This window comes from Pteropus vampyrus, unplaced genomic scaffold (genome assembly GCF_000151845.1).
Source record: "Pteropus vampyrus isolate Shadow unplaced genomic scaffold, Pvam_2.0 Scaffold100, whole genome shotgun sequence".
Classification (NCBI taxonomy): Eukaryota; Metazoa; Chordata; class Mammalia; order Chiroptera; family Pteropodidae; genus Pteropus; species Pteropus vampyrus.
Genome location: NW_011888881.1, coordinates 353,560 through 376,266, shown reverse-complemented (window position 1 = coordinate 376,266; position 22,707 = coordinate 353,560). Strand labels below are relative to the sequence as shown.

Below are 22,707 nucleotides of genomic sequence, written 5' to 3'. Positions count from 1 at the left end.
GTCCCCGTCACCCAGAGAAGAGCCCTCGCGTCCGTCTGCAGCTAACCCCCAGGCTGGCCCCAGCCCCAGGAAACTGCCGCTCTGCTGCCTGTCCCTGTAGACTTGCCTTTGCCGGACACTGCACATACACAGAGCCACATGCTACGCGGTGTGCCGCGTCCGCCCCTGTCGCTTGGCCTAAACCGTCGAGGTTCACCCATGCCGTCGGCGGCATCAGTGGCTCCTTCTTATTGCTGAATGCACCTGTGTGGTGGCACTCCATCTACATATCCATTCGCTGGCTGTGTCGGTTTCCTGGGAAATCTCTACCGGAGGGACCCTGAGAGGCTTAAAGCAAAGTGAATTCATCTCACGGTTCTGGTGGCTGCAAGTCGCCAACGCAGGTGACCACAGGGCTGTCCCTCTGAAACTGGGCGTAGAGTCATTCCTGGCCTCTTCCAGGCTTCTGGTGGTGGCCGGCACCCTTTGGTGTCCCTTGGCTGGCGGCTGTGTCACTCCAATCTTGACCTCCGTCGTCGTCACACGGCGTCCTCTCTGTGTGTCATGACCACTGTCTTCTTTTAAGGACATCTGTCACGTTGGATTAAAGACGGATCCTACTCCACTGACCTCGTCTGAACGAATTACATCTGTAACGGCCCTGTGTCCATATAAGGTCACATCTGAGGTAGCGGGGTTGGGACTTGGACGTGTCTTTAGCAGGCATTCAGGTCGCTTCCACTTTGGCTACGGTGAATGATGCTTCTGCGAACGTCTGTCCACACGCGAGTGTGTGCGAGGATGCGTTTCACCCTCGTGTTCCCCATGACGTCAGGTGGGCGACGTCGCTCTTGCTTCGTGGCGCCCTCTCGAAGTGCTTTCCGATCACCCCGTCTGAGCGAGGCCAGTCCTGTTATTCCCTGCTAACAACGTGTTTCCTTTATGGTAATCGCCACGTTCAATTCTCGTTCGTGCGTGTGTTTAGAATCTGCCTTCCGTCTCGACCGAAAGTAACGTCTCCCTCTTTCTCGTAGGCATCTCTAGCTTCTACCGCCGACCGTTCGCTTAAGAGGCGCTCGGGAAAAACTACTGTCGCCACACGTTCTGCACACAAACTGGGCACCTCTCACGCAGCATCCCCGTTATCTTTACAGCTGTTCACAATCGGGCCATGGCTTCTGTTTCGCTCCCTCGGGGAATGGAACCACTTCTGATTTTCCTGTAACCTTCATACATCCTAGCTCAGTACCAGGCACATGGGGAAAAAAAATCGAGATGAACGGGAATTTGTGGAATGGCGGAAAAGATGTAGGAATGCGGGCTTTTATTCCATGACAGATAGTAGCCGTTAGGTCAAACATGTACTTCCTTCCAGCCACGGGAGTCACTTTGAAGCATCATCACGGTTTCCTGTGTGATTCACTTAGTGAAGATCATGCTTTTCTACAACGAGCTGTGGGTTGTTTATGTGGCCATACAGAGTGACGTCCGGGTTGGGATATAGTGGTCTACGTTTGTAGCTGTCAAGACGCCAGAGACAGTCCTTAGGAATAATGCAGACAGATCTGTATTCATAACACTGGCTTCGGGACACAGAGATGGATCAGACATGAGATAGCATGGTTTTTTGCTGCTGTTGAAAGAATGTTCATTAATATAAAGATTGTCTTTATCTGCTAAAGTCATAAAAATATGAAGGAAGCAATTTTCTTGGACTGTATAGGAACATTTTCGGAACACCTGTGAGCTGTTCTAATTGATTCGTTTACATCTGGCACAGGCTACATTTTTATTTGACTATTTCTTTCATTTTAACTAGTTTGGCCTTTATTTTCGACATCAAATTTTAAAAGCCGTTGCTTTTAATTTTTTTTTTTTTTTTTAATGAAACAAAATCCGCTTAAACAGAACTGCATTTTTCAAGTCATTTCTCTGACCACCTGTTACGCTTCGTCTACAGCTGTTCTGGCGATCCGCAGGATATTGGCAAAAAGAGGAAGGCCGCTGATGGATTCGCTCCGGCACCTTCTGCTCCTTAGAAAAACATACAGGACGAACCAAGGCCTGGCCGTGTCTACACAACCAAGAGAAAGCGGAGGAGTGCAGAGGATACAGCCAAGGTCCACCCAGCTACACACTCTCGACGCCAATCCCTTTCTCCTGCATGAGATACGCGATTTGCCTGTAGAGACAACGCTCACTTCCAAGTCTAAATAGAGACATCGGTGCCTATAATTTTTTACTTTAAAACACACTGTCATTAAAACACACCGTCAATGTTTTCTATTTTTCGGAGTACGAGAACCACCCTAATAACAGTGAAAATTATAGCACTTGAAATTCCATGCGTCAGAGACCTCGGGAGTCAGGGGCTTAGCTATTCTTACATTCCGGCAAACTGCTTCCATGCACAGTCATCTGACGCCAACCGGGAGCCGGCACTGTGCCTGGCAGTGAGGTGCGGTGTGGGTAGCAGAGGCCTGTCACCTTCGCGACCCGTGGAGTCGACTCTCTCGGCGTGTTGCACAGTTAAGTGGGATACGCAGGCAGTGACTGTTCACGGAGTAAGAGAAAGGGCTGGCTGGCTTCCTGGTGACAATGTGGCTAGAAATTGCTAGGTGCTTTTCCTAAGCCAGGGGTTGTCAGAGCTTAAGTCACCTGGAGGGCTCGAGTTTCCGGTTTAGTGAGGTGAGTGGGAGCCTAAGAATTTGCAGTTCTCACAAGTTCCCAGACGAGGTTAATGCTGCTGGGAAATACACTTTAAGAGCTTCTGTCCTGGCCATTAGGTGTTGAGCCAAAGCGAGAAGTCCCACCCAACCCTGACGGTCATGTCCTAGGGGCTAGTCACCGGAAGAGCAGTAGTGACGGAGGCCCCCCCGCCATAGGACCATCGAGAGCCTGGATTCTGCAGATGGCCTTGTGGCAATGTCTGTCCCCTTTTCAAAGCCTGGAAAACAGTTAAGGCCGATGCTGACGCCTGTAAGAACACGGCATTTAACAAAATAGGCGGCAAATTACAGAGTATGAAAGAGAAATGGGCCACACACCACGCCTGCCTCACCAACTTGTAGCAGGAGGCGGGTTTGCAGAGTCACAGGCCTGCAGCTGCCCACACCGGAACCCCTGCTGGCTCAGCCAAACCACGGGGGCCTTACCAACGCCCGCGTGGGCTTTTCTGCTCAGAAAATCGCCAAAGTTATCTTAAGCTCCCATGTTGACTTTCTTGAGGCATATGATGTGTATTCCATCAACCTAAACTACTTGGAAATATTAGATTCGTTATACACATTCGTTCCTTCGGCTGAGTTTAACATTTTGCCCTTTAAAAAAAGAAAACCCTTTTTGCCCCAGGTTGAAGGGGACAGTGGGGTCTGGGAGACCGGCCGAGGACTCTCTGCCACTCTCTCCACCTGCAGTAGGTGATTCCGGCTGCGTGTCGGCGGGAACGGTCCCACCTGGAGCTAGCCGGGGCCGGAGAGGAGGAGCTGGGACGCCGCGGGGCGTGATTCTCCCCTTAAACTTGGGGCTTCACTCTGGCCTCGGAAAACCACGTGACACGAAAATAAACCCCACGACCGGACCTCAGTCAAAGCCACATCTCTCTCCCTCCTTCTCGGTAAACAAAGCGCAGAGGTAACCTGAGCTACTTCCGGAGGCCGAGTCCTGCAAAGCGAGCGTGACGACGTGTCCCTGCCCGCCGGGACAGCCGCGCTTGGGGGAAGTCCTGAGGAAATCTGCCAAGAGCTTCCAGTTTGGGAAGTTAATTATAAGGACATCTATTTTTAAGGGAAATGAAGCCGACTTCTGTCTTCTTGCGAGCAAGTACTTCTACACTCATCCCACTAAAACGTTCTCATATTGTGTTGAACCAAACACTCTCTCTCCCGCTCTAACTTGTATGTGTCGGTCCTAGCCCAGGTCGTCGGGGCCACCGAGAATGCATCTTTCGACGGACGGCCTTCAGGTATTTCAAGATATTAAGGCGTTGTCAGGGACGGGAAACGTTTCTCCGTAAAAGGACAGACAGCAAAGATTTCATTTAGGTTTTCTGAGCCGTGCGGTCTGTTATGGCTGAACCCTCCCACTGCCGCTGGCAACGGCCATAGACAATATGTGAACAAATGAGCGTAGCCATGTTCCAATAAAACTTTATTTACAAAAATGGTAGTGGGCTGTATTTGCCCCTTAAGCCCTAGCTGGCTTGCCCCTGGCTTAGAGAAAACAAGGGATATAGCAAAGTTTGGGAGTGTCAAATCAATAGACAAACTATTGGAACAATCTCAGCGAGCCTGCTGGATGGTGGGCCACTTACGAGAGAAATAGCGGTCCTCTATATCGGCAATAAGTAATTATAGAGAATGTGATGAAAAACAAGCCACCCTTGACAATAGCAGCAACGATGGCAGTGAATCTAGGAATTAACCCCAAATGCCTGACATTTCTGTGGAGGAAGAAAATTAAACCATTCACACAGGCAGGCGATGGGCGGGGCTGGCCTGCAGGCCGGAGCTCGCCCGTCTTCGGGTTCAATGCGGTGTACCAGTTGCCCGGAATGCCTTTCCTCCCTCTGGGGTTGGCCAGCTCTTGCCTGAAGTCCGGGCCGATTTCCAAGACGGCGCCAGCTCCTCTCGCACCCGGGCTGCGACTGCGTGCATAACCTCACCCCATCTCGGTGGCTCTTAGCACGAGTGGCACTTCAATGAACCCGTCTTAGTCCTCCGCTGTCCCCAGTGCGGCCCGCTCGGACTTCAGACGGCAGTCAGGACGCGCAGCCAGACCCGAATTCCGGAGAACACAGACTGTTGCACTCCTGGTGACAGAGGCACATGAGGTGCTCTGCGAATATTTGTCGGTTAAGTGCATGATCAAACGAATGTCCCACGTCGCTATTCCAGGCTGGACGCCTCTACGCACTTTCATGTCACATCTGTATGTAAGTGTGTGTGTGTGTGTGTGATGATCAAACGAATGTCCCACGTCGCTATTCCAGGCTGGACGCCTCTACGCACTTTCATGTCACATCTGTATGTAAGTGTGTGTGTGTGTGTGTGTGTGTGTGTGTGTGTGTGTTAAAAAAAAAAACTAGTTCAATAATTCCAATAAAGAATAAAACTTCAGACCCTCAGACCCTCCACTACTTTGGATTTCTCTGACTATAGGTGCCCAGGGTCTGACATAATGTCTTCTTCTTCTTTTTTGTAGCGTACCACACACAAGTATTTAGCAGATGCTTCCTCAACCGATGAGCTAAATGGCCTTCGAAGGCCTTTGGTCCCCGTGGACCTGAGATAGAATCACGGTGCTAGAGATTCAAACGTGACCGTCCGTACCCCAGCGTATCACGCCTTCGAAATATCTGAAGCCATAAGACACTGTTAAATCAGATTTCCAGTTTAGCAAAACATCTCCCATCTTTCAGTCACTTAGACGTTCTTCTTGGCTTTACACGCACAGATCCTCCACTTCGATGTTGCTAGAGACTTAAAAACAAGACAGAGTTGCTGTGACGAAGCCGCACAAAAGTTGCAAGTAGAAGTGACAGTAAAATAAGGTGCTTTGGTACAGTCTCTCGATCTTCGGTAATACAAAATCACGTCTACGTGCCAGGCACGTCTCCACCCATTGCCAGGCCGACGTCTCCCACGGCCAGTCTAAAGGCGAGGTCACCCATAGAAGGTTGTGGACCGGGGTTACGACCCAGAGGAGACCCTCCTCGCAGCTGGGTTCTGAGCTGACCACGGGGCTAATGATGTGGCCCATAAATTCTGGCCGTCAATGCCCCCTGGAGGGTGTCATCCAGCCTGGGGCGCTCCCAAGAGAGATGACAGCGCACGGGTGGCACAGTCGTGACGGAGGGCGCGTTGGGACGCGCTGGTGTCGCAGCACACGGCGACGCTTCCGCCCGCTGCGCGCTGCGTGTGTCCGGTGCCGGGCACGCCCTCGCGCCCCGGCTGGCCCCGTCCCTCCAGCTCTGTCCAGCTCCAGCCACTCCGCAGCGGTCGCGGCTCACACTGTCGTCTCGGCCTAGGGTTTCTCTCACGGTTATGCCGCCTGGGTGACCTACTGCCTCTGTTCACGGAAATTTAGGGACAATGAGACCCGGGCAGGAAGCACGTAATAATAGAGCCCTCCCCTCATCATTCATAACCAGCCATGGACTCATGCTGATCCACGGGCTCTAAGAATGATATTAGAGCCCGCGGTAAAAGTAATCACGGTGCACCTTTGTCAAGTAAAGTCTTTCTTTCACGGTGCCTAAGCAACAGCTGTGCTTCCCCATCTAACGGTGAATTACAGTTTCAAAGGAGATTTTGAAATAGATAAATAAATATAAACTCTGATGTAAAAGGATCTCGTATCGGTCTAACAACTCCCAATTTTGTATTTCCTGGAGGTGAACGCTGCAAAGTAACATACAGTTATTTAGAAGAATTCCCAACATAAAACTTCAAAAATCAGAATGGAAAAGAAACAAAGCAAACGTGTGAATCTCGAGTCTGGCCAGACTATCTGACCCGCGCTTAAACAGCACGGTGACCGGGGACCAAAACTTTGACGCTGTGGTCGCCTCCTTTCCCAAAGAATAAAGACACCAGACTGGGTGATCGCTCAGTGCTTGTACACCCCACAATCTGTGGATAGCCCTTCTTCCAACATTTTTGTAAAAATGCAATAAACGTTTACACGTTGTAGAAAAATGAGAAAACATAGCGAAGCAAATAGAAAACACAGACTCGAACCGTGTCTCGCTAGAAGTTGAACACACTGAAGTTCGCACCGCCGGAGCCTCGGAGCACAGTGCTCCAGCATCCTCTGTCCTTGTCCATGTGTTCACAGAACAACCACGCCACCGCCTGCCAACTACGTGAGGTTTTCGAAACGAATTGGCCGAGCAGATTCGAGGCGAAGAAGCCACTGATGGCTCCCTTCTATTCTGTCACTGCTCAAAGCACTTTATGTGGCATTTAACACACGAAGGACGCCTCTGAGGTGGGTACCATTCTTGATTTGAATCATGAGGACACGCAGCACAATGAGGTTCAAATGACGTCGAAGTCACACAGCTGGCACGTGGCAGGTGGGTCCCACCGGGAACCAGGCTCCAGAGTCCCCACGGCTCACCTCTGGACCGGCCTGTGATCCGGGCGGAGGCCGGGGTGAGCATGCGAAGCTGGGCAAAGGGACCGACCCGCACGTGCCCAGGCCTTGCAGCCACGCTGGCTGGGGACATGGCACACGCGGTTCCCAGCGGGACCCAAGCCGACGTTCACGCTGCACTTTTCCTGACTCCTGGTGACCTTCGGGGCTGGAGGCGACGACCGCGAGGACACCAGCCTCGGCGCCCCGTCCCGTCCCGTCCAGGCCAGAAGCTCCGCTGCCTGAGCGGGCTGCAGCGATCGAGACGACCGTGCAGCTCCAGACTCGCCGTGCGCCTGGCGCCCCGCACAGCCACCAGACGCGAGCCGTCGTGGGGCGATGACGCCGTCGGCTGTCTTCTCACAGAGCGGACTTCAACGAGGACGTCCCCTCCATTCCCCTTTGCTCCTGCCTCCAGACGGGAGCCAGCGAGCTACCCTATTTTGTGTTTAGTGACAGAGTCTGAGTAACCATTTCATGTTCTCTGGCCTGAATGGGAAAGACATACTACGAATTTTCACTGGGCAAGTCTCATGGAAACTACGAACAAATGGGCGTTAATTACTGAAGAACGAGACCCTTCGTCAACTACTTCTGTGATAAAACACTCTGATAACACGTATTTGTCATCTCTGTGAAGAGATGCGGGACAAGGTGAGATGAACCTAAAAGCCAAGCAAAACGCAAGGCGGCCGCCGACTCGACGTGTGCGGGGTGATTCTTGGGGTCCTGTCTGAGACCTTGTTCCTTTCTCTGAAGCAGCAACCCCGTGACGTCCCCCGTCGGCCGCGCCCTGGGGCTCTGAAGTCAGTATTTCATTGCGTTGTGCACACGATTCACTGACATGAGGCCCACCACCGAACAGACATTTTGCTGTGACTGTGTCACGTGCAGAGGCCAGAGGGGCTGTATCTTTAAATAACTCTGTACCAAATGCCGGGGGAGCCCATCTTTTAGAAAAGTCTCTCCACCCTTAGGTCTGGAGAAAGAACAGTGATAGCTTCCGACAGAATTGGTCCCTTGCCTACCTTAGGCTTTAAACCGATAAGATTTTTCACTTTTATTTAATAGAATTCGGCATAATCCGATGTATGAATTTAGTATTTGCCATGTGGCGAGCACTGGGCCCTGGGATGAGGTCGGGGGAAATCTGTGATCTGCGTCACATCACAGTGTCACTGGTGCTGGGGACAGCAAGCGGACGGGGACCCATAAATGTACTGGACGAATACTCAGATGGAGAGAGAGACCAGGAACCACAAAACGAAGACTTCTCCTGTTGCCAAGGGAGAAGTCACACTTCAGCTTTACAAATAATGACAAAAATCATACTCCGGATTGTGTCCTTCCAAGCCTGTTGGTAAAGCCATTTTGGTAAATGACATTCCCATCAACCCAGCCGCTATGCCAGAAATCTACGTGTCATCCTTTATTTTCTCCTCCGACTTGCCAGCGTGTCGGCAAGTCGCCTCAGCCCGGCCCGCCTGCGAATGACTCCGGACTCGACCCACGTCCCGCCTGTCCACCGCCACCCGCTCCTGCCGGCTGCCCGCGTCTCCCGCCGCACTGCCTGTGTCCGCTCTCACTTTCTGAAGCCTACTTCCCACAGCAGCTAAGCAGGGTTTTAAACACACACACGACTCTCTTGCATAAAATCCCCCACGGGCTTCTCATCACGCTCGAAATAAAACCCAGGCTTCTCTCCGTGACCTCCGAGATCGGTTCTGACCTCGCCTAAACCGCCCTGCGGCCCGCTCACCACGCTGGAACCACGCTCGCTCTCCGGGCTCCGCCGTGTGCTGCGTGTTGCCCCAGGCCTCGGGGACTTTGCGCAGGACATCGGCTCAGCCTGGAAGGCCCCTCGCTCTGCTATTCACAGGACTGACTTCTTCTCGTTTGGGGCTCGGTTCGTACGGCCCCTCGTCAGAAAGGCTTTTCACGACAACCCTTGTTAAGGTGACAGTCCACCCCACTGGGACCCTGTGTTACCATACTGGCTTATTTTCTTACCATCTAAAAGAATCAGATTCTTGTTTTTGTTTGTGTTTGTTTGTTTTCGCCTGTGCCCTCTGGGAGAATGCAAGCATCTGATGGGGGCTTTATCGTTCTCATTCATTGGTACCCAGAGTTGTGACTGTCACACAGCAAGTGCTAAATAAATACATGTTAAATGCATGAATAAATGAATGATTGATCCAAATCTACGTTATTTGCTCGAAACCCCACTGTGCGGCCTACGCCGTGGGGATGCTCAGACCCCCGCACAGGGGGCGTATCTGCAGATGTCCCATGCCAGGGCCCAGTGTCCCACCAGCACCTGGCACTCAGTTCTTTCAGTGCCAGGTCAAAGAGGAGACAATCTGGACGAAAATCTGAGTTCCAGGCTTGAATTGGCCAAGTTTTTCTTCGAACACTCAGGAAAGCGGTGACATAGAGTGATGGAAAGGGCCATGTGAGGGATCGATGCGCTGGGCTCTGGGGTCAGTGAGGCCGGGGGCCCGGCGTGCATCTGGGAGCCACCGCTTCGCCCGCTGCGGGGCCTTGGGGCTTGTAATGTACCACGTCTGAGCCCTGGTTCATTCACCTGTCAGGTCTACAGCAGGAGTCTCCTCCTACCACTGCTGGGGTTTGAAGGAGATGCTCCAGGTGCAATTCTGAACACCCAGCCACGAGTTAGCGCCTACCGAATGCTCGTTACTGACGTTCGTAGCTGACGGCTACCTCACCTGTCCAGGGAATCCTGTTCGTGATGGGAGGTTCAAGTGTATACTTGATGGGACAGGGATTGGAAAAGGATCAACCTTAAACACGTAAACCGTGACTGCTTAAATCATCACGTCAGCGATTACCTAAGGGCTTAACACTTTGCTTTCATTTAATCAACAGATATTTGCTGCCCATCTGCTATGTATTAGGTTCTACACTAGGGGCCGGGGACACAGGGCGGTAAGGCAATGCGTGTGTCTTTTAAAAGGAGAGTTTATAGTTGGGGAGACAGCGAAACACACGGGTGGCTGCAACACAGAGTAGGGCTCTTGGAATAGGCTTTATTGGAGGTCACGGAGAAGACACAGCCCAGCCGGGAGACGGGGTCAGCCGGAGACACCTTCTTGGAGAAGATGGTATATTTGAAGACTCTGGAATGACCAGTCTGAGTTGGTCAAGAGACTAAGCGGAGGAAAAGCATGTCGAGAAGAAGGAACATAAAGACTCACGCGGGGGCAGGGGGGAGGCGTGGGCGGTGCCGGGCGAGGCGGGCTAAGGTCCTCTTTAAACAGCACGTGGTCCATTACCACACACGGCCAGGTCATTCAGCTGAAATCCATATGCTTTCTTGACGTGGTCTCACGAGAATGTGGGGCAGCGAAATTTGCGTCTGCAGTTCACCCGGACAGCCCTGCACTTCACTACGGTGGGAACTACGCCTTCGGTGTGCTAAGTCCAGACGTTATGCGGATAATTTAAAACCTCTTTCTGGACACGGAATGACTCAACTACATGGAAATGATGAATCACCTAATGGTTCGACCTCCCACTTCATTCTGCCTGTGTACACAATTTCAGTGCAAAAGAAACGAGAAATAGATTCCTTTGTTATTTGTATTCACCCAAACCCACATTCCATTCCTGCTGAGATTAGCAATTAGATTTCTAATTAGTTTTCCAAAACAGATTCACAAGTTTGTTTGTTACACAAGTGAAGAAAACACGCATACCAAATGCACAAAGTGCGAAGTTTTTCTTAAGTGTGATTTAGACGACCAAGCTCTGTGTGCCAATGACATCCCGACTTCCCGCAGTGCACCTGTGGTCACAGGGGACGGAACTCGCCACGTGGCTTGGAAGACTCACCGTCATTTCTCAGGATCAGCGGCGTGGGTGGCCCCAGGACCTGGTGGTTCGTCACTGAATTGGTGACCACACAGGTGTAATTCCCGACATCGGACTTTTCTACTTTGGCGATGTACAGGTTCCCAGTCTCCTGAGAGACGAAGCGTCGGCTATCCTGGTAGGAAGGAGACTCGTTGAAGAGCCAGGCGTAGCTCAGATCTGAAAGCCAAAGAGAGTGACGTCACTGGAGTGCCACCACATCGGTGAAGGAAATGGTCAAGCGAGATGTGCACACCGTTGCCCACAGGTTCCTCTCCAGCCTGCTAAATATAAACATGGGTCTTCACTGTCCCCGAAAGCAGTGGTCCCCCAGCTTTGTGGCACCAGGGACCGGTGCTCCTGTGAGCATCTAACGCCTGATGACCTGAGCTGGAGCTGAGGCGGCGATGCTGGCGCTGGGGAGCGGCTGCGAATACAGATGAAACTTTGCTCTCTGGCCCGCTGCTCACCTCCTGTGTGGCTAACAGGCTATGGACTATTCGTAATAGGATTCGGACTGGTACTGGTCCGTGGCCCGGGGGTTGGGGACCTGTCATTTAAAGCATTTACCTGTCTGGTCAATCAGGTATTATTTCTAGAGAACTAGAGCGTATACTGACAGTCAATTAAGAGAAGTCCCACATATTCAAGCAAAAGAATAAACATTTAGAGTTTGCTAAGTTTATGCCAAGCACCAGGCAATACTTACTGGGCTGAAATGCTCAAATTATAGACCCAGAGAGTCTGCAAGCTTGAGGGAGTAGGGCCGGAAGCGCCTGGAAGCTATTTGGATCGCTTCCTTCAATTTCCCTTTGTAGATAATAACCATCGTGGTACAGGACAGTGCCACGAACTTGCATAGCGCTTTGTGGTTTCCAGTACATCTGATAGTTTTCCATTAACCGAGGAGCTTTGGCACACAGAAACAAAGTAACTCATCCAAACTCTTCGCCCTACTTAGAGACAGAGCAATTTCTGAGTCTCAATCCAGCCTTCTCCCGATGCCTCTTACTGTCAACGCAAATTCCTACTCTATCTTCCTTCTGAGGCTGAACTTTTCCCACTATTTTAGTGAGATGGTGGTTTCATATTGCAGCAAATTAATCGCTAGGTATACATTGACAGACTGGTTGGCTGGTCCCATAAATGTAAATCTGTATTTTAAAAAATTAGCTGAAAAAATGATCGCAGCCATAAGGGAGCGACTACAAACTAGCAATTTAAGAACGACCTTTCCACAAACGCTTGTTCGTCCAGGACGCCGATGCGGCGAGTGTTAAGAGGCAGTCACGCCTGAAAACGCTCTTCGAAAGTGCTACTTTTCCTTAAGAATTAGGAGAACGTTTTGCGGATGAACATGTGAGCTCATGTTTTCAGTTTTGGAGAAGCACTCAAGGGCCGTGGGGTCGAACGGTTTGCTGCGGGGTCTACTGTGCTCTGAGGAAACCACACTTCCAAGCTGCAGGCATCCGTGACCCCGCTCTTTCGAGTGTGAGCTCCAGATGTGTCCTAAGCTAGAGAAGGAAGACCCTAGGCACTGGCACCGACTGGCCAAATCACCCCATTCTATCTTCGAAAGATATTTTGATGGAGGGGGGCGCACCCGGATGCCAAGGGACCCTGTGCTTTCAGAACTAGCTGGCCGAGTTCTGGAATGTTGCTCTTTATTGCTGTCCTGAACCAAAGCCTCAATGCATGGAGTGTCCTTGGACAATAGCAGAAAGGTCACTCAGCTTTGCATACAGGACACTAATTGCCCTACAAGGCACTTTTGTGGTTTAAGACTTCATTGAGGCCCGATCGTATGTGACCTCAAATCAGGAAACGAGCCACAGGTACGATATTCTGCCTTAATGACCCACTGTTTTCATACAAATGGGGTCATGCTGATTGTCTTCGCTCTGTCGCTGGGTTCTGACATTTCCGCACGCATTACTTTAGAGAGATATAATTATGTTTCTATGAGAATAGCTAATCATTTTGTTTACACATGTGTGTGTCATTATAAATAACCCCATGCTGATGTCAAGAGGGTACTCGGTGTGAATAAGGGAGATCTCCCCAGCAAGCCAGGCGCTTCCTCAGGAAACTAAAATCTGGGCAAGGAAGAGCCCCTGGAGCAGGCCGTGAAGAAGCGTAAGCCACAGCCCAGAGTCCTCCTCGCCCATCTGGTTGGCGACATTCGGGCAAAGCAAGTAATCGCCGAGCAGCTCGGTTCCCTCCCAGAAACAGTGAGAACACTGCCTGTCTCCTCGTGAGCTCTGAGAGAGAATTTTAAGAATAAATTAGCATCTCCAAAGTCACTAGGTAGGAGTTAGTAATTTATCAGCACCATATCAACCAACCCACGCCTCCCCAAGGAGAGCTGTGGTCAAATAGATGAAACTATATCTTTTTTTGTTTCCTGAAGAGGTTTTCAAAACCGTTGCTAGTGGCTACTGGCTGCAAAGCTTTCTGAATTTTGTGGGAGAAGGGCTGGTTTAATAATTGGAAAGGTGTACAGACCACGAATATCAGAAAAAAGGCATCTGCCTTGTTAGTTTCCTAATCTAAATTTTAAAAAAGACCAGAGCACCAAAATTCAAACTTGCATTACATAAGGAAAGACATTTAAGCTCTCACTTTCCACCCCCTAGTCCATCAAACGGGATGGTAACACATGGGATGCAGGTGTGCCAGGAGGGCCAGTGTATGTAGAAGCGCTCTGAAGCACTGAATGCTAACTATTTTAAAAGAAAAAAAACTATACTCAACGAACATGCCTTTTGATCTATTTAAAAATAAGTCAGTTATTTTGGTTTCACTGTTTTTGTGACTTAAGCGACTCTGGGTTTAAGCTCATACTGTCACATTTCCTAAACCGTGGTCCTTCGAATATTAATTTCTCGTTAATAGAAGTTCTCTGCCCTGCACCAAATTTAAAAGGGTTACATGACCGAATTTAAAAGGGTTGCATGACCGAATGACTTTGAGAAATGCTGGATTAAGCAAAGTTTAACAGATTTTTAAATTTCTCCTTTCAAAACTTGCAAGACCTTTTTAACATGGCGATGTTCTTCGGATTCCTCAGAGGGTGTGGAAGCCACTGCAGACTTATTTGCTCCTGTAATGTCGGCCCACCCTCCTCTTTAAACATCCACCGTTCTTCTGAACATTTATTAACAGCTCACAAAACCTAGGCTGGGAAACCCTGAACTAATAATGCAATGTCTTCAAGATACAGTAAGTACAACACAAAGGCGATTAACTGTATTACTTTTGTTTTGGAGAAAATCATTAATACAAAGACCAGAAAAAAACAAACTATTAAATTAAAGTTGTAACAAGTTTTCCGCAGTGTAATAATAATATGACACGATAACATTATCTGCCGCGGATAAAGAAAGACACGATAGCCGCCAAGACGAGTGTCCAGTGGATTGATGGCACCAAGGATGAAAACCAACACCAGCTCAGCATGTGACCTTTGTAAATACTATGAGCCCTCAAGGGCAAAGGTCAGCCGAAACATCTCGGCTGGTACGCTGGTTGAGCTAAATGCTGGGTCCTGAAGGGGGTAGAAAAGCTCCAAAAAGAATATTAATTAATTAATTTTTTTCCACAGCAAATATCGCTACCTGGAATGTCTTATTTTTTTTTTTTTTTTGTCCAAGACGAGGAGGAAGGAGCATAAAGAATATACTGGATTGAATGTAGACGTGAAAGCGGGCAAAACATGTGGGAAACCTAAAAAATACCAAAGAATCACTTGTCCTATTTCTTCATTTTAAAGATGTGAGATGTGAAGAACAACGCTAGAGGCATCAGGCGCCCTGATTTCAAACTACATTACAAAGCTACAGTAATTAAAACAGTACCGTATTGGTATAAAAACAAACACATAGATCAGGGGAACGCAATAGAGAACTCGGAAATATATATATACAATTGAACACTAGTAGTAAGCAAAAAGAATAAACTCTTGCTGTTTGCACAGGGTGGAAGGACCTCGAGGACATTACGCCAGATAAGTCAGACAGAGACAAACACTGTATGCTTTTTTGTATGTGGAATCTAAAAGTCAATCAATCGATCAAACTCATAGATAGGGAGAATGGACTGGTGGTTGCCAGAGGTGGGGTGGGAGAAACGGGTGAAGGGGGTCAAAAGGTAAACATTTAAAAAAGTTTATGAAAATTGCATCAAATGAAAATTCTCTAGCCATTGCGTTCCCGCAACAGAACAACAGCCATCACTAGGTGCATCTTTCTAATTTTAGCCTGTCTGTCTATTTAGGCTTGTCATGGTTTTCACCATAGCATAAATGCGATTAAAAAACAAAAAATATGGAAATTCGGAGGCCTCGCACAGGTAAGGTCGGGAGTCAACACCAGGCAGAGCAGCCCGTCGCCCAGTGCGTGTGGCCACACTCCCATCACGGGGCTCCCTCCGGGAGGCGGCAAGAGCTCTCCATGTTTAGAAGTGGAGAGCTAGTATTGTTATTTCACCCACAGACAAGGCAGTGTTCGCCTAAGAACCAAAGTCTATTTTTATCGGAGCAAAACATTAATCCAATGGGTTACACGACATGCTATCAACATTCTGAAAGAGAAAGCCCAGCGTATAAAGCAAATAAATTCTCATGTGCTGCAACCAGCACAAACCTATCCCGCTCCGCTTGGTTTCCTTGGGGAGTTCTATGCAATATTTATACGGACTCAGACGCGGCAGAATTCTTATGATGAGTTTTCCCGCACTAATTGCTCTGAAAGCGACAGTACCTATCTCATCGGCAATTTGTAAAAATGAAGTAAACACATGCTTGGAATGCAATATTTCATAAATTGTGAAGCTTCTCATGCCCAAATGAAAAATACTGAGGCTACTTATAACATGATACTGATTAAGGCCGAAGGAAGTGATGGTTTCCTGCCTTGGAGCATTCAAATCTATAGGAAATTAACTATAAAGCGTCACTGTCTTCATTGGTGCCTTTGTCTGAATCGTTGGGCCAACAGCAAAGGATGTTTGGTTATTATCATTGTTATTATTTCCGCCCAGAGTTAAATTTCCTTTCGCCACCATCAATCTGAGCCCCTTTGCCCCTCCCTACCTCCCCCCTCCCCTCTGGTAACCCCTAGTCTGCTGCCTGTGTCCACGCGTCTCCGTTCGCCGTGTTTGTGGGCTGCATTCAGTTTCACGCCCACGTGTAAGTAAAAGCCCACGGTTCTTGACCTGTTCTTTCGCTTAGCATGATAATCTCAAGACCCATCCACATCGTCGCCTTGGTTATTATTTTTAAAAGAAGACACCCATCAGACAATTTTCAAATTCAGGGGCTCACTGGACAAATTCCCCTGGTCATTGTCCCCTGGATGGACGCTCTTAACGTGTTCCGAGGCTGTCTGATTCTCGCTAGAGTCACATTACGCGTCGTTACCTCCCGCGTCCTGACCCAGGGCCAGCAAAGATGCCCGTTTTCAGAGATCCCTTTCCTAACCCTCAAAATTTTAAAACTGACAGGAGCCTTAGCCCAGCCCTTCGATTTCACAGCTCAGGAAACTGAAGTCTTAGAGAAACTACACGCCCAGATCTTAGCCACACATTTGGTGGGTGGCAGAGATGGGGTGACAGGGTACCCTCAGGATTCAGAAAAGCTGGTTCCATTAGGAAGCCAGAAGTTCCTCTCAGAATTTAATGTGGAGCTGGAGGAGGACGTTCTCCTCATCTGGGAATCGAGGCGGTGGACCTAGATCACCTCGGTCTCTTCCGGCATTGAAATTCCATGAATCTGCCACATCTTCGAATCTGACATTCGGTTTTGACCAATGAGGTGAGTGGGATTCACAAAGCCCGGTAGCTTCCTAGTCCCCACACAGGTAGATGCCGGCGGGGTCGAGAACTAGAACGCGCGCGCACACGCGCGCACACGCGCACACACGCACACATGTGGGCACACACACGTGCACACACGTGCACGCATGCACACACACACACAGGTGCTCGCCCATCCACACACTGCAGCTATGTGAGTCAAGCCGTGTCGTTTAGAAAAAAGATAACAGAATTAACAGTCAGGAGACTGGGACCCCAGTCCTCGCGTTTCACCCAGTTTGGGAATTGATCGATTATTCCGACGGCACAGTGTCTCCTAAACTTTCAGAAAGTTTTATCAACACCTACCCTAGTTTTTGCTCAGTGTCGGGAGGTTGAATTTAGACTGAGACGTGTCCCCACACAAGGAGATGTGTGGGACGGGGGGTGGGGCTGGGATGATTTTAAGCGATTTACAAACAAAAGGCCTTTGCTGACGCACTCACTGGTTTATTTTTTCCCAAACAGGCACCAAGCCTGAACCACCTGCAGAAGCCGGGGCTCAGAGCTGGAACGGAGAGCAGGTGGCCGGGGACTGGGCTCAGCTGCTGGCTCTGCCTGGACGAGGGGAGAGAGCACAGACCGGTGGCCCGGCCCCCGGACTCTGTGTTGAGGTAACACGCACCGAGCCTGGCTTCGGGGCCAAGCAGCTAGACAGTCACTTCTGGAGAAGCAGGAATATAAAAGAACACCCGCCTGCCCAGACCAAGCGCGGCACCGAGCAGCAGATGTGTCAGTAACGACTTTCGAGGCGTCGGCGTCTTTCTCTGACCTTGGAGATAGATGTCATCCATAGATGTCATCCACTGAGAACAATCTAGGTAATTCCAGAAACAGCGAGAACTGTCGCGGGAAGCGTAAGCACTAAACAGCCTTTGCGATTATGCACCTTAAACAGGAAGCACGAGTCCTAGAGAAGGGTCCCAAGGGAGTGGCCGATGGCCCTCTGGCTTCTGAGATGCAAAGCCTCTGGGTGGCACCTCTAATCACACTCTGACACGGAAGGGTGACCATAAAGTCTTATGTGAACTGTCACCCGCTGAACGTCACCCTGGGGAACAGCAGTGGAGGGAGGGGTCCGAGGGGATCTGGGACCCGAGGACGTAGCACGTCTGTCCATGAGAAGATGGGTATTTACCGCCCATCACGGCGGCTGTGGCCCTCCCGCTGACTGCTCATCAGAGAGGGCGCCGACTGCGACCTGGCCCGGAGAGGTCCTCAGCCAGGTCCCCAGCAGGGAGCAGGACCGCCCAGCGTCCAGACACTGTTTTCATGGTTAATCAGTGCTGAGTGGAGCAGGGGCGACACACAGCGGTCACCGGGACCTCCAGTCACCACCCCTTCAGAATCGATTCCGCCAGACAGAGGTCCACGGTCACACTCCACACACTGCTCCCCGGTCACCTCCGGCCGGTCTGTGTGGCACACACAAAAGTAGACGTTTTTACCATCTTCGCGAAAACAATTTGGGAGAAAGGACGTGGTGACTGTGCGAAGCACGGAGTGGACAGGACCCCACATGGGGTGCCCCCCCGGACTTGTGGGAGCATCTGAAACGAAGCTCCTGCCTCGGCCTCCCGCCCGCCCTCTGCGGGCAGCGGCTCCGTGGCACCGCGTGGGAAGTCGGAGGGAAAGGGGACACTCTCCAGTCGGGCCCGCAGCCCCAGAGTGCTGCTCTTGGGTGTGGCTCACACTGCACCCCCTTTTATGGGCCCCCTCCTTGGTTTCTCGCCTCTCGTTTATTGGGTGAATTGGGCATTTTTTCTGGGAGTGAAGGAATTGAACTTGAAGGCCATCTCACATGCTGTTTTGAGAAGAAGCCGAGCGCGCGTGTGTGAGGGGAGAGAGATCAAACTCGTGTAAGTATTAAAGGAAAATGGGAAGGCCGTGACAAAACCGTGTCCTTGCGGTCGATGCCCCAGGACGCGTCCCCAAGCCCCCAGTGGCAGGCGCTGACGCTCCTTTGCTCTCAGAAATGTACCAGTAAAACAGTTTGAGATACTGTTCCAGTCTGAAGTCAGCCGATGTGCATACTCTCTGGGGAAAAGGCATATGTTCTGAAGCAGGAAAGCATCTTTTTTGTGAGCACGTCAGGCTCTCGAGTCGAGGCTGAAAAGTGATGCACATGGAATGCGACTGGTACAAGTGTGAGTGTCTCGTACGGTTTCTCACGCCTCAAAAACATGGACAGTCAAATAGACATTTAGACACCGGAGTTTTCTTGAAACTCGCACACAGCCCTCAAATATCAGTCCCCGGTAGGAATCCAGGTGACACAGCCAGCGTCCGCCACACCAGTGCTCTCTAGTTCCAGTGAGCTTGGGGACCACCAGAAGGAAGGGTATGTGACCACGCAGAACTCTGGCTCCCATCCTGGTGTCTGTCATTCAGGAGGGTCGGCGGTGGAGAGCAAGAATTTGCTATTCTAACAAGTTCCCGAGGGATGTCAATGCTGCTGGTCTGAAGACCACAGTTGGAGAAACACTGCTTTAGAAGACCTGAATCCATCAGGCTTTATTTCCTCGGGGACCTAACTGGCAGAGCTGAGGAGCAGCCTCCCGCTGAGGAGCCAGCAGGCGGTCCCTCGTGTGCCACCTCTGCCTGTCCCTGCTGATGCCCAGGCTCGTCTTACTCAGGAGGCAAGTTAGCTCGTAGCTTCTGCTTTGGGACAGAGAAGCAAAGACAAAGATGCTGAATCGACCCTTGTGAGTGTGAGAACAGCATCAGAGACTGCAAACACGAGCTACTCTGAGTATTTCGACAGGACGAAGGTGGAGGTGATGTCGAAACCACACAGAATTGACACTGGATCGATGTACGATTGTGACCAGGAATGGTTCAGCATTCCACAGACTGCCCAGTGCGGCCAAACCACTGAGGCCACAGCTTGAGTGGACTGTGAGGGGCAGATGAAAATATTCCTCCTTGGGGATTCAATTTGCTTCTTCCAGTCATTTGTTAGTCGGCATTTAAAGAAGTTCAAGGTATCGCCGTGTTTTACGAAGAGCTCAAACGCAGCAGCCGGAGTTCATCTGCAAAGTAGTGATCCCCTGAGCATAAATACTCTTTGACAGCCAAGTTTAAAAGACTTCGGACAATGTGAGAACTGTAATAGAGCCAAAGAGACACCTGCCGCAGTTCAGCGCGCACTTCTAGAAAGCACACCGCTTTCCCGGGCGATGGGAGGGCGGGAGAGAACCAGACGCCAAACCGTTTCAGCTCGAGATTTCTTCCCTCTTCGTGCATCGCCGTCAGCCAGATCTCAGGTCTCCCAGGAAGGGGTGACGTTCTGGTGGCTGGGAAAAGGGCTCGTCCAGTCAGTGCCTGAGTCCTGCTGTTGATGCGAATTCCCTGGGTGTTTGTTTGTTTGTTTGTTTTGCTTCTGTGTGCCTTTCACCATTACTTGCCACTGGCCTAAGAATGGCTTGTCATTCTGCCAACTTTCGGCTCACTGTTGCCCTGGGCCGACCCGTACACCACTGCCGGATGAGTGCTTCTGAAGGGCAGCTCTGAGTCCCAGTCTCCCTTCCCGCATGAGTCACCCTTGGGCCCCACTGCCTCCTGGACTAAGTAGAATCAAGCCAGAATTCCAGTCCGTCCAAAGCAAGACTCCGAGTTATCTAGTCTCAGCCGTCCACTGCCTTCACCACCAAGGTCCGTGGTCTAGTCCCCAGTCCCGGCTCTGCAGAACTCCAGCGAGGTGGCGGAGGGGCAGGATCGATTCATTTCTTTGTGTGATCACCTTCTGGTGCAAAGGCAAGGCTTGCACACGTGGTTTTGGCTTTAAGTAGAGAGCTCCGTTGAACCATTTTTGTGACTTGCACTTCCTAATAAAATGGTACTTTAAGAAAGGGTCATAATGCTAAGTAGGGTTGCTTAAGGGATCATGGAAAAACAGTCACTGATTCAAAAGGAAACAGAAATTCGACCTATGAAAAACTATGGGAAAATTCGAAGAGGAAATATCACAGTAAAACAAACCTCCTTCAAGGAACAAGAAAGATCTCAAATGATCTAACTTTATACCTAAGAAACTAGAAAGAGAAGAACAAATAAAACCCAAAGTTAGTAAAAGAAGAAAATAATAAAGATCAGAGTAGGAATAAATGGAATAGACACTCAAATGACAAGAGAGAAATTCAACGGAACTAAGAGCTGGTTCTCTGAAGAGATAAACGAAACAGACAAACTTTGTTAGCTAGACTCGCAAAGAAAAACAGAGAAGAGGCTCAAATACATAAAATCAAAAATGGAAGAGAAGAAGTCACAACCGGTAACAACAGAAATACAAAGGGCCGTAAGAGACTACTACGAACAATGACACGTCAACACATTAGGCAACCTCGAAGAAGTGGATTAAGTCCTAGAAGCAGACAATCTTCCAAGACTGAAACACGAAGAAGTAGAAAATCTGAATAGACCAATTACTAGAAAGATCGAATCATTAGTTAAAACCTCCAAAAACCAAAAGTCCAGGATCAGATGGCATCGCAGGTGAGTTCTACCAAATATGCAAAGATTTAATACCTCTTCTGCTCAAACTCTTCCAAAAAATTGAAGAGGAGGGAATGCTTCTAAACTCATTTTATGAGGCTAGCACTATCTTGATGCTAAAACCAGACAAGGACACCAGAAAAAGAGAACATTATAATATCTGTGATGAACATGGGTGCAAAAACCCTCCACTCAAGATTAGCGATCTAAATTCAGCGATACATTAAAAGGATCATATGCCACAATCAAGGGGGACACACCAGGATGCATGCTGGTTCAACATCTGCAAATCTATTACCTTGATACGTCCTATTAACAAAATGACAATAAAAAAATCTCATGATCATACAAGTAGATACGGAAAATGCATTTGACAAAATTCCACATTTGTGATAACAACTCTCAAGAGACGGGGTATAGAGGAAACACACCTCAACGTCGTAAAGGTTACACACGACAAACCCACAACGAATATCACACTCAATGGCGAAAAGTTGAAAGCTCTTCCTCTGAGATCAGAAACAGGGCAAGGATGTCATTCTTGCCATTTTTATCCAACATGGCATTGGAAGTCCTAACCATAGAAATGAGGCTAAAAAAGGAATAAAAGCCATCCCAAAAATGAAAAAGTAAAATGGTCACTTTTTGCAGGTGATATGATACTATATAAAGAAAACCCTAAAGACTCCACCAAAAAAATGGTCAGAACTAATAAATAAATTCAGTAAAGTTATCGAATACAAAATTAGGATACAAAAGTCTGTCGTGTGTCTATATACTAACAATGAACTATCAGAAAAATAATTTAAGAAAACAATCCCATTTAGGACTGCATCAAAAATAAAAATGCCTAGGAATAAATTTAACCAAAGAGGTGAAATACCTATACACTGAAAACTGTAAGCCGTTGATGAAAGAAATTGAAGAAGTCACAAATAAATGGAAAGACATTATGTGCTCATGGATGGGAAGAATTAATATCATTAAAATGTTCATTCTACTCAAAAAAAATCTACACAATCCATGCGATCCCTATTCAAAATTCTAATGTCATTTTTCACAGAACTAGAACACATAATCCTAAAATTTGTATGGAACCACAAAAGACTGAATAGCCTAAGCGCTTGAGAAAGAAAAATAAAGCCAGAGGCATCATGCTCTCTGACTGCAAACTACACTAAAAGTTTATGATAATAATCAAAGCACTATGGTGTTGATATAAAGACAAACACATAGATCAGTGGAACAGGGAGCCTCCAAATTAACCTACACATATATTAAAAAAGGCAAGAATATACAAGGAGAAAAGGACAGCTTCCTCAAGAAACGGTGTCGGGAAAACTAGACAGCTACCTGCAAAAAAATGAAATGGGA

General features: G+C 49.1%; 1 protein-coding gene across 1 annotated transcript in view; it reads right to left on the bottom strand.

Annotated features, from left to right (window-relative positions):
- Window positions 1-22,707, bottom strand: part of CNTN4 (contactin 4) — a 266,241-nt gene that overhangs the window by 157,973 nt on the left and 85,561 nt on the right. The window contains exon 3 of the mRNA XM_023533299.1: window positions 10,969-11,166. Coding sequence (XP_023389067.1) covers window positions 10,969-11,166 — 198 coding nt within the window. The remainder of the gene's footprint in view (window positions 1-10,968; window positions 11,167-22,707) is intronic.